Below are 11,327 nucleotides of genomic sequence, written 5' to 3'. Positions count from 1 at the left end.
AGCTGGCATTGAACCCAGGTCTACCAGATCCTGCGTTCTTCAGCTGCCCATTTACCTAAGTCACCTTCCATGGGGGTGATTTAGAATTTTAAGTTCTTTTCCAGTTCTGATCTTGATAAGATAGAGCAACAGAAGTGGAGCTGTGGGGAAGACGGGGATCCATCTGTCCATCTCCACCCCCAAGGCCAGCCTTCTCTCTGGCAATAGAATCCCTGGTCCCAGCAACAAGTGACATACAGCCACCTTGGGACTGAATAAATGACTGCAGAGACCTTGATGGGAAGCAGAGGTTTATTGAGGAGCCTGGGAGTCTGTGAACTCCTCCCCTTCCTCCACACCGTCCCCCCTCCCCTATCTGGGGCAGCAGGGGTAACAGGATGCAGGGGCTTTAAGCTCCCAGAGCTCTGAGCATCTCCCGGACTCTCCCCCCACCGCTCTCCAGGTGCTGGCTCCTCTGGGGCACCCCTCCTTTCCTTCTTCCCAGCTGGGCTGGGGAATGGGTAGCGGGTGGCGAGGCAGGCACGCGGGTGCCCCTCAGCAGAGGGTGAAGCGCCGGGCGCTGATGTTCATGCGCGTGAGGCCCAGGTGCCGCAGTGGCGGGGCCAGGGCCAGGCCGGCTCCCGGCTCCAGCTCCAGCTCCAGCTCGGCCTCGTTCAGCAGCTCTTGGTGCAGGTGACAGACTTGGTCCACCTTCAGCCGGTGCAGCTGGGCCCGCAGCCGAAGCAGCTGCCCTGCCAGCTGTCGGTCCTGTGCCTGCATCTCCCGCTGCGGCCGAGAGGGGGCGTGAGCCTGCTGAACCTCCCATTTTTCCCTCCTGGTCAACACCCTGGGTCTCTGCACTGGCTATGTCCTCCCCACACCCTCACACCCCAGCTCTATCCATCCCATCTCATAGATCTTGCTCTAAAACCAAGCTAAACAAATACAGGTACCTGGGGCCCAATCCTAGATCAACTGAATGGAATCTCCAATTTGGAGGCTGGACATTTTTATATTTGCACATATTGGATTGAACCACCTATTCAACACTGGCCTCTTGTACAGCGTGGTCAGTACCTCCTTTGTATCTTTGGGGTATAGCAATTCCCAGAGTATGGGAGGCCATGCCTTCCCCAGCTATAACGGTTGTCCCACAAGGGCAGACTCTGTCCCCTGAACCACAGGACCACAAGGTCAGTAGATTGGACGGACTCCTTCTTCAGCAAGGCTCCCTGAATAAAACACTGGACAAGTCCATTCCTGGCTCCTCAGCCCTGGGACAAAGCCACAGGAGTGGGCATTTGCTAGAGGCAGGGTCATTCTCATCCCCTCCCCATACCCAGTGTCTTGGGCCCTAAGGACTGCCCTCAAGGCCCTCTGCAAGGCTGCCCTCCCCACCAGACTCACCAGCTCCCGTCGGAGCCACTCAAGAGCAGAGTCCATTGAGTCGAAGCCACAAATGGTCCCAGGTCCCCCGGGCTCGGGTCTGGCTTGGGCCCTGCGCCAGGCCTGGCTCTGGACCTGGGCTGTCCACTCCACATATGAGGGCCGCCGTGTCTGCAGCTGCAGCTTGGCCGTCAGCGCCTTTACAGAGTCCAGGCTCTCTTCTTCTTCATCCTCCTCATCTTCTTCACCCACTGCCTGGAATTTCAGTGGCTCCAGGGACATGGTTGGGGATGAGGGACAGGGCAAGTCTGCAGCTCTGGGATTAGGGAGAGGCTGGCAATATTACCCAGGAAGAGGTGGCAGAAGCTGAGGGTGAAAGAAATGTGCAGGGAGTGTGCGCTGGTGAATGTTCACGGTGGGTCAGGGAGGCTTGAGTGTGTCAGAGTGGGTAGGTAGGTGAGTGTGGGAGGCTGAGTGTGCAAGGGCTGGGATTTTCCTGCACTGCTAACCCGAGAGCCACGTGATGCCTGTTCGGGTGGGGGCAGGAGAAGCCCTGCTCCTCTGGCCCCTTGGATAAAATTTATTGTCTTTGCCCAGAAGGAGACACCCAGTTCCCAGAAAGGAAGTTGCTCCAGGATAAGAAAAGCATCATCCACACCAGAGTCTTGGCCCTCTTCCCAAGACCCAAGTTAAGGGATTGGGGAGGGGATAGGAGGCTGACAAGCTGCCCCCTGTCCTCACTCGTGACGCTGGCCCTTCAGCAAAGGAATAGCGTCCAGATCCCTGGCTCAGGAGTCAGGAGAACTGGGTTCTGGTGCTAGATCTGTGGGACCTTGGACAAGTCACTGACTCTCTGTTGGGATAGATCAATGATTTCGAGCTATATTCTAAGGAACTTTTGGTTCCCTTGGAAATCCCTCAAGGACTATGTGCAGGGTAAGGGCACAGCTGTAGATGGGCTCCTAGACCTTCCTCTCCCTGCCCCGCCCAGGGCTTCAACCAGAACAGTTCCCTTTTTAAAACTTTGTATTGAAATATAACACACACAGAAAAATTTATATGTCGTAAATACATGGCTTGATGAATTCTCCCAAACTGAACACACTTATGTAAGTGGTACCTAGATCAAGCAAAGGAGTATTACTATCATCCAGGAAGCCTCTTTTGTGCTCCTGGCCTATCACAACTCTCCTAAGGGTAATGTAACCAAGCATAGGGCTTGTCCATGTGCCTGCAGTGCAAAAAGCCAAGGTCTGACAGGGTGTTTGCAGCAAAGTAAGGGTTTATTGCAGGGAGCCAAGCAGGGGAGTAAGAGCCAAGCCTCAGCTCCACTACAACTTGGTCTTTGAATGTTGGGGTTTTTTTTAAAAAAGGGGAAGACAAAAAAATTTAAATAAATAAAAAATAAAGTAAAAAAATAAAAAAGGGGAAGAACCGGACTTCCCTGGTGGTCCAGTGGTTAAGACTCCACATTTCCACTGCAGCAGGCACAGGTTCAATCCCTGGTGGGGGAAGTTCTGCATGCCGTGTGGTGTGACCAAAAAAAAAAAACCAAAAAAAAACGGGAAGAACAAAGAGGCTGAGATTAACCATCATCTTGTGACGTTTCTGTGACATTTCGTAATCGTTTCTGTGACATTTCTTAATCATAGTTTCAGGAGTCAGAATGTCTCTGGTTTATGATTATCTGACCAGGTGGTCCACAGCTAGGGGCTGATGAGCTGTTACCTCATCTTGTCTTAGAGAAACAACTTGAATTTGTATGTTAATGATGATATCTAGAATGGCAGTTTCAGTACATTAATGATGTTATTGACAGCAGCAATTTTAGACTTCTGACTCTGTGTTTGTTTGCTTTTGTCTTTTTGGCCATGCCACAAGGCATGTGGGATTTTAGTTCCCTACCAGTGATGGAACCTGTGCTTCCTACAGTGGAAGTGCGGAGTCTTTTTTTTTTTATTCTATTTATTTTATTTTCGGCTGTGTTGGGTCTTCGTTGCTGCGCACGCGGGCTTTCTCTAGTTGTTGTGGTGCGCAGGCTTCTCATTGCAGTGGCTTCTCTTTGTTGTGGAGCATGGACACTAGGCACGCGGGCTTCAGTAGTTGTGGCTCGCGGGCTCTAGAGTGCAGGCTCAGCAGTTGTGGCACACAGGCTTAGTTGCTCCGCAGCATGTGGGATCTTCCTAGACCAGGGCTCGAACCCGTGTCCCCTGAATTGGCAGGCAGATTCTTAACCACTGCGCCACCAGGGAAACCTGGAAGCACAGAGTCTTAACCACTGGACCTCCAGGGAAGTCCCTGATTCTTGTTGATTAGTGTTCATTTAGCACAGGATTGAGGTCAGAGGGGACATAAAAGAGAGTAAAGTTTTGGATAGAGAGATTAATCATAAACTCAGTAAGGAATCTTGGTTTTAGGGGGACTTGGTTTCAGTAATACTACCCTAATTTGACAGCATAGATTAGTTTTGCCTTTTTGTATACTTTCTAGTGGTTCTCAATCTTTAGCATGGATCAGAATCATCTGGAAAACTTGTTAAAATAGATTGCCCCGTTCCCAGAGCTTCAGATTCAGTATGTTTGGGGTAGGGCCCAATAATTTGCATTTCTAACGAATTCCCATCCCAGCTGATGCTGCTGGACTGGAATTTTATAATTTATACTCTTTTATGTCTGGTTCCTTTCATAGAGCAGTTCCAACTTTATGTTATATTATGGGGGGGGGCACCTATGATTTCATTATTTGATGGAAGGCTTTTGCACACACATAGAAGCCTGGAACCTAGTAGACCAGAAGGCTCTTTAAAGGCAGGAGTACATCTTATTTTTCTTAGTAATCAGCACTTAACACAGTGTAGGCATCAGTGTTTAAGAAATAAAAGAATACTTGGATGGATGGGTCCTCCAGCAAATAGACTTAAACTCTAGTAATTTACCAGCTTAAGTGTGTCTCTTGCCAGACTGAAAACCCTGTGAACAGAACCTTCCTCAGCCATTCTTGGGTCCCAACGCCCAGTGGAGGGCCCAGCTCAGTGTACAGGCAATTCATGTTTGGGCAAAGGATGGAGTGATGAGGGATGGAGCTCCTGAGGGCAGCACTATACCAGAAGTGGCCCCCATAGAGGGCGCCCTCAGGCAGGGACTTCCAGCTGTGGTGGGGGAGGGGTGCCTGCTACACAGCTGCTTGCATTTAAGGTGGAACAAGGGATTTCCCCCACCCAGCCTCCGATGTAGGGGAGGATGCAGACAGTTCCCAGTTTCACACCCACCCTTTCCACCCCTTCCACCAGGGTACAGGAGAAGAGACGGTATTTTTCTTTATTTTTTTTTAATCGGTGAGAGTGCCAGCACCCCACAGTTAAAAAAACCAAAAATGTGAGTGCCTCCTGCGACCCAGGCAGGAGGTAAAGGGCTTTAACAAGAATATTCTCCCCATTTCACAGATTATGAAATTGAGGTTTCCTTAACAGGTTCTAGCCCCGGGGTCTTCGCTAAGAAGTGCTGGCAATAGGAGGGGGAAATTCCTGTGAAACTGTGCGATCCCTTCCTCCAAGGGGCCTCCTTAACAGCTGTCCTGCCGGCGTCGCCAGCTGCCCAGCCAGTTCCTGTCCCTTTCGGAGCCCGCGCTCACCCCGCCTGACGCTCCTAGAGTCTGTCCTTCTGCCGGGCCCCAGGCCCACCGCTGGAGGAATGGAGTTCTCGGAGCTGATCCGTACGGGCCAGGCCCAAGCCGAGCTCCTGCGGGGCCCGGAGATGCCCCCGCTGCGCGGCACGCTTTGCGTCACCGGCCACCACCTGCTGCTGTCGCCAGGACCCCAGGCGACTCCAGACCTGTGGCTGCTGCTGTTGCGTAGTGTCGACTCCATCGAGAAGCGGTGAGACGTGGCGGGGACATCCCCGTAGTCTGGGAGCGCGTGGCTCCGCAGGGAGAGGGGGAAGGGCAAGCGCAGTTGGAGCTGGTGCCCCCCCTGCATAACGTACAATCCTAAGAAACTCCTTTCTCCTCCCCTCTGGTAGAGGTCAGGGGACATTAAGCCTAAGTTTATCCATCCCCAGGGTCGCGGGTGACGCCGGCACCATCACGCTGCGCTGTAAGGACCTGCGAGTGCTGCAGCTGGACATAGAGGGCGTGGAAGCGACGCTGGACATCGCCCGCTCCATTGAGGTACGCCAGGGGTGCACCAGGGGCACTTAAGCTACTCTATCCCGTAACAAGGGGACTCAGCATCCAGTGTTATCCCGGAGCAGAGCTAATGGCAAGGGGATGCAGGGTGGTCTAGAGTGCGTGGAGAGGCGGGAGCTGCGGAGCGGAGGGCTGGATTCCGACCTTTCCCAGATCCCTTGCCTTCGTTCCCCAGGCGCTGTCCTCCCTGGAATCGGTCATCACCTCCTTTCCGTTCTTCTACCGTCCCAAGGGCTTGAGATTGGGCGAATCCTGGCACTTCCACCCACCCGAACGCTACTACAAGCGAGTAGCTCGCGAGGTCGGCGCGGTCGTGGGGGCCTGGGGATGTGGGAGAGCCGGGTCTGGAAGGGGCGCGGGGACAGGGCACTCATTGGGTGCCCTAAACCTGGTCTTCGCCCCTCCCTGTGCCGCAGACCAGAGCGTGGCGGCTGAGCGAGGCGAACGAGGACTTCAGCTTGTGCCCCAGTTACCCCCGCGCGGTGATCGTGCCTCGCGCCGTGGACGACGATGCCCTGGCGCGCAGCGCCCACTTCCGCCAGGGAGGCCGCTTCCCTGTGCTCAGCTACTACCACGCTCCCAGCGGAACCGTGAGCCCCACCCCTCCCCAGAGCCCGCCGCTAGGACCCTCTGCGTCCCTTCTTGGCTCTTCTCTGCACTGGCCGGCCTGTTGGTTGCCGGGCTGCGGCCCGGGCTCCGGCCCTATTCTGGCCCCGCCCACTCGGTTCAACCCTGCCTTCATCGATTCTGACCCCGCCCCTCTCCCTGGTTTCCGAGTCTCGCCAATCTCTGGCCCCATCTCCGGCTGGTCTGGGCCCCCTGAAGCCTTGTCCCTCTTTTATCAACCCATGACCCGCCCACGTTCTACCCAGCGGGTCCCTCCCCCCTCTGGCCACAACCCACCCAGACCCGGTCCGACGCCCCCAGGGCTCCTGAGCTATCCCCCCCCACCCCGCCCCGCCCCAGACAGCTCTAGACCCGCTCCAGTGTGTAAACCCGGCCTAGGGATCCCCTGAGCGAAGTCCCTGAACCGGGGCCGGGTGGGTACAGTTTCCGAGCTGAGTCCCTGTCCGCAGGTGCTGCTACGTTCCAGCCAGCCCCTGACCGGGCCCCAGAAGCGGCGTTGCGCTGAGGACGAGGAGCTGCTGCAAGCTGTGCTGGCGGGGGCTCGCCCGGGGTCCCGGGGCTTCATCGTGGACACGCGCTCGGCCCAGGCCGCCAAACAGGCCCGCATGACTGGCGGCGGCACCGAGGCCAAGTCCGCCTACCCGGGCTGGAAACGGCTGCACCGGCCCCTGGAGAGGTAAGGGGTCTTCCCATCCTCTCCTAGGTTCTTTGGTGCAGGACTCTTCATGGATGGGGGCAGGGGGAGGGCTGTCTTCTAAGAACGTCCAGGACTGTTAGGTCTTTCCTGGTAGCCATCCTGCCAGGTGGGCATGCCCCCACTGACAGAGCTCATTCCTCTCTAGGCACCCCAACTCTGCCTGGGTAGAAAAAGCACTTCTTTACATTGAACTGAAATTTCTCTTCCAGGAACAACCTCACCCCCCCCCCCCCCCCCCGCCCCACACACACACACACTGCACTGGTCCCAGCCCTGCCCTTGAGGGCTGTACCCGCACAGTCATTATCTGCTCCCTCTGCCTCCAGGTGCTGGTAGAACCAAGAGAAAGTCCTGAGGGACTTTTGTGCTTTGAGAGTGGACTACTCCCCTATCCAGAATACAAAACTCTGTTTATTCATTGATTCGGCCAACATTGACCCAGCACAGAGGCTGAGACGGTGGCCAGCCCAGACACGGTTGGAAGATCAGCAGTAAATGGGCAATTAGAATTCAGTGTGATAAGTAGCAGCACAGAAGAGGCGCGCCCCTCTCTTAGAATAGGTCATCCTAAGAAAGCTTCCCTGAGAACAGGATGCTTTAGCTGAGACCTGAAAGAGAGGAGGAGTAAGTCAGAGGATGAGAAGACATTCCAGGTGAAGGCACTGCAGGTGTGCAGGAGCAAGGAGCCTAGTCACTTGTTGTTTTGGAACTGCAAGCATTTCAGTGAGGTGGGAGTGAGGAGTGTGAGGTGGAGGCAGGGAAAGAGAGATGGAGGTAGAGAGGCTAAAGGTGTGACAGGGGCCAGAGCAAAGGTCTTGAATGCCGTGATTATGAGCTCAGAGCTTATCCTAAAGGCAGTGGGGAGCCACTGAAGGCTTTTAAACAAGCCTGAAAAAGTCTCAGTTAGATTTTCTGGCAGGAGGTTACTGGTGATCTAGAGCAGAACAGTTCCTAGGAAGTAGGAGCAGATACCAGAATCTCAGAGGCTTGTCAGACTGGTTCTCCCCAGGGGGTACTGTGTTGCTCCCATCAGACTAGGGTACATCAAGGGTACTGTGACACCTTCATCAAATTGGGGTTTCCCAGGGCATTCTGTTTCTCCAGGGGGCTATGTGACCCCTCCCCAGGCATTGCTATGCTTCCCCAACAGACTAGGTCTCCCCAAAGGGTCTCGGGTCTCCTCCACCAGATTGGGGAATCCTCAAGATTGGGGAGACATTTCCATCAGATTAGGTGGGCTCTCCAAAGGGCCCTGTGTCCTTCTTGTCAGATGGGCTCCTCTGAGGGCTCTATGTCTCCCTCACTGGTCTGGAGCATTTGTTCCTAGGCTATGCTCACCAGAGCTTGGGCTGGAGAAGGTATGACCAGACTCCCACTTGTGCAGGGGGCGGCCCCTGCAGGAGAGCTTCGTGCACCTGGTGGAAGCCTGTGGGGACCTGGAGCAGAGCATGGACCGCTGGCTTAGTCGACTAGATGGCTGCCGCTGGCTGTCACATGTGAAGGAGGCGCTAAGCACAGCCTGCCTAGCAGCCCAGGGCATGGAGTGGTAAGGCCCGCCCCCCAACCCTACAAGACAGAGAAGAGAGCAGGGTGGGCAGGGCTCTCAATGTCTGGGCACAAAACCACATCTCAGTAAGCAAATACAGGTTTCAAATGGGCCCTTTCTATTCCTGGCCTGGCCACCCCAGGCAGGGAAGGACAGGCCACTGTTGATAAGCCCTGGGCCCACAGGGAAGGGGCCTGCATCCTGGTGCATGGGGCCGAAGGCACGGACAGCACCCTGCTAGTGACTTCACTGGCCCAACTCATCCTAGACCCCTTGAGCCGAACCATGGCTGGATTCCAGGAACTGATAGAGCGAGAGTGGATCCAGGTAAGTGGCTGCCCAGCCCAGCCCTAGCCCTCCATCCAGAATCCCCACTTCCTTGTGCCCATCGCTCTGCCCCCTTCCCAGGCCGGCCACCCCTTCCAGCTGCGCTGTGCTCACTCGGCCTTCTCCCACACCCGCCCCAAGCACGAGGCACCCATCTTTCTCCTCTTCCTGGACTGCGTGTGGCAGCTGGGCCGCCAGTTCCCGCTGTCGCTGGAGTTTGGGGAGGGGATGCTGTTGGCGCTGTTTGATCACTCCTATGCCTCCTCTTTCGGCACCTTCCTCTGCAACAGTGAAAAGGAGAGGTGAGCTAAGGGGGTGTCAAGGTGGGTCAGAGGGCAGGCACAGGACAGGGGCGGGTACCTGCTGCATTGGCAGCCTACTTTCTTAGAAGACATCTTCGGGAATTTGCTGGTGGACCGTGGTTAGGACTCAGCGCTTTCACTGCTGGGGCCTGGTTCGATCCCTGGTCGGGGAACTAAGATCCCGCAAGCCGCAAGGCGCAGAAAAAGACATCTTTCCCTTTCAAACGAGTTTCTCTCTTAGAAAAACTCGGAGTGTCCTCTCCTCTCCTACCTCCAGAGCTCACACTTCCCCCTAACTTCTGCAAAGCCAGAAATAAATGGGTCCATGGCCAATCCTTTAGACCTACCCCCCACTCTGTCCATAGCCAAGAACAAGTGCTCTCCTAGCTTAAAAACAAGGACTGAAGGGGAAAGTTGCTGCCAAAATCGTTTCTGGGGCTCTCTACCACTTTGCAGGGTTGATTCTAGTGAAGCAATAGAGTAGAGGTTGAATGCTGAGTCAAATTGTTTGGGCTCAAGTTCTGGCTTCACCACTCACCTGCTGGGTGATCAAAAGCAACCCTGAATATGTTTCATCAGTAGCAAGCAAAGGATCATAATAGTCACCATAGCCTAGAGGTGAGGTGGGGGCATGTGTGAGGATTAGCTGAGTTAAAGCATAGAAAGTGCTTAGCACAGTGACTGGCACACAGTGGGCACACGAGTGGTAGTTATTTTTATTATTTGGTTGGCTTGTTGCATATGCCGCCAATGAGCTCCCATCAGCCATCTTTCTCTCATCAGACTGAGATGAGGGGAGGGAGGGTTCACTCCTAAGAAGGTAGAGCTCATATTTAGTTATCTTTTGTTGCCCAGTGGCCTCCTCTCCACCATGTTGTTTTCACTAACTCTGCTTATCATCCAGGTTAGAAACTTATTTTTACCCCCCTCTCCCCCATCCTTCATATTTAGCTTTCCTTCTAAGAATTAATTTTTTAAAAATATTTATTTATTTGGTTGTGCCAGGTCTTAGTTGCGGCTCACCGGCTCCTTAGTTGTGGCATGCAAACCCTTAGTTGTAGCATGTATGTGGGATCTAGTTCCCTGACCAGGGATCGAACCTGGGCCCCCTGCATTGAGAGCACGGAGTCCTAACCATTGTGCCACCAGGGAAGTCCCTCTACTAAGAATTTCTTAGCTTAGTCCTTTCCTGTCCAAGGCCCCTCCTACTACCCTAATCCAGACTTTCCTTTCCATGTGGACCACTGGAACAGCTTCCTCACTGCTCTTATTATCTCCACTTTTATCTTTTTTTTTTTTTTAACTCATCAGTCTAGACCTATCAATATTCACCTTGGGCTCTTTCCCACTTTCTTGCTTTTGCTCCTGCAGTTCCCCCTCCTAAGTAGTTCCATGTTTTTGCACACCTGGTGAACTTCTGATGCTAGACCCAGCTCAAATGGCACACTCTTAATCAGCCTTCCCTGATCCTTTCAAAGCAAAGCTAAGCAGAACTCCTTAAGAACTAGGACTTGGTCTTGTTCCTGCTTTATTGTAGTGCCCAGTTCAGGATCTGACTCGCAGTAACATCTGCGGGAGAGGCTATCACCGCCCTGGGGGAGCTGTCACCCTACTAACCAGGGCCCTCACGCGTAGTCCCAGAGGGCATAGCTGAGCCTGGAAGCTCACTCTCTCACCCCCTCCAGATGCCTGTGTGAAGTGAGGACGCGAACACACTCCTTGTGGTCTGGGCTCAATCAGCCAAAAGAGCAACGAAAACTCCGGAACCCGCTCTACGCCCCCAATCCCTTGGCCATCTGGCCCTCTGTGGAGCCCCAGAGCCTGCAACTGTGGCAAGGTGACCCCCTCTCCCTCCTCCTCCCTGGGGGAGTTCTCCCCTCTGCTCAGCTTCCTTACCTGTCCTCCTCCTCTTCCTCAGGCCTGTTTCTGCGCTGGACCCATCCACCTGAGCCTTCAGAGGTAGCATGGGAGAAGGTGTGGCAAATAGCAACAGATCAGGAGAAGACAGAAGGCTCTCAGCCAACAGATTCAGCCTCTGAGCCCCAACCCTAAGTACTGGTCCTTGGATGGTGGTTGAGATGTTCCTGAAACTTCTCCAGGCCCCTCAGCACCGTTGGACCTTGAATGACAGTGCCTGCAACCCAGCCTAGCCCATAATACTGAAGTTCCAGGTTTGAAATGTCCAAAGTGTAGGGAGAAGGTCCAAATAATAAAGGTATCCATGATTGGTATGAGCTTGCTGGGGCATCACTGAGAAGGGAAAGTAATGAAACTGATGAAA

The 11,327-nt window shown here is 54.2% G+C and overlaps 2 protein-coding genes across 2 annotated transcripts; one reads left to right on the top strand and one right to left on the bottom strand.

The window, feature by feature from the left end:
- Positions 1-336: 336 nt before the first annotated feature.
- Positions 337-1,826, bottom strand: FAM167B (family with sequence similarity 167 member B). Its single transcript, XM_057530284.1, has 2 exons — positions 1,387-1,826; positions 337-765 (listed from the first exon to the last, which is right to left on the bottom strand). Exons 1-2 carry the CDS (start codon positions 1,645-1,647, stop codon positions 535-537), a joined length of 492 nt encoding a protein of 163 aa, XP_057386267.1. The 5' UTR covers positions 1,648-1,826; the 3' UTR covers positions 337-534.
- A 3,122-nt stretch (positions 1,827-4,948) lies between these two features.
- On the top strand, positions 4,949-11,277 carry LOC103021106 (myotubularin-related protein 9-like). The gene is made up of 10 exons (XM_007170606.2): positions 4,949-5,239; positions 5,421-5,529; positions 5,723-5,848; positions 5,964-6,137; positions 6,624-6,850; positions 8,256-8,417; positions 8,603-8,744; positions 8,826-9,046; positions 10,732-10,883; positions 10,965-11,277. The coding sequence occupies exons 1-10, from the start codon at positions 5,055-5,057 to the stop codon at positions 11,096-11,098; spliced, it is 1,632 nt and encodes a 543-aa protein (XP_007170668.2). The 5' UTR covers positions 4,949-5,054; the 3' UTR covers positions 11,099-11,277.
- The last annotated feature ends 50 nt before the right edge of the window (positions 11,278-11,327 follow it).

This window comes from Balaenoptera acutorostrata, chromosome 1 (genome assembly GCF_949987535.1).
Source record: "Balaenoptera acutorostrata chromosome 1, mBalAcu1.1, whole genome shotgun sequence".
In the NCBI taxonomy this organism is placed as follows: Eukaryota; Metazoa; Chordata; class Mammalia; order Artiodactyla; family Balaenopteridae; genus Balaenoptera; species Balaenoptera acutorostrata.
This window is presented reverse-complemented; position numbering and strand designations above follow the sequence as displayed.

What these genes read in the sequence shown, in the direction of transcription:
- FAM167B (XM_057530284.1), bottom strand. Translation starts at nt 1,647, where the DNA reads ATGTCCCTGGAGCCACTGAAATTCCAGGCAGTGGGTGAAGAAGATGAG. An exon ending in AGTGGCTCCGACGGGAGCTG is followed by an intron (nt 766 to 1,386) that starts GTGAGTCTGGTG and finishes TCTCGGCCGCAG; the next exon opens with CGGGAGATGCAGGCACAGGA.
- LOC103021106 (XM_007170606.2), top strand. Translation starts at nt 5,055, where the DNA reads ATGGAGTTCTCGGAGCTGATCCGTACGGGCCAGGCCCAAGCCGAGCTC. An exon ending in GTCGACTCCATCGAGAAGCG is followed by an intron (nt 5,240 to 5,420) that starts GTGAGACGTGGC and finishes ATCCATCCCCAG; the next exon opens with GGTCGCGGGTGACGCCGGCA. An exon ending in ACAAGCGAGTAGCTCGCGAG is followed by an intron (nt 5,849 to 5,963) that starts GTCGGCGCGGTC and finishes CCTGTGCCGCAG; the next exon opens with ACCAGAGCGTGGCGGCTGAG.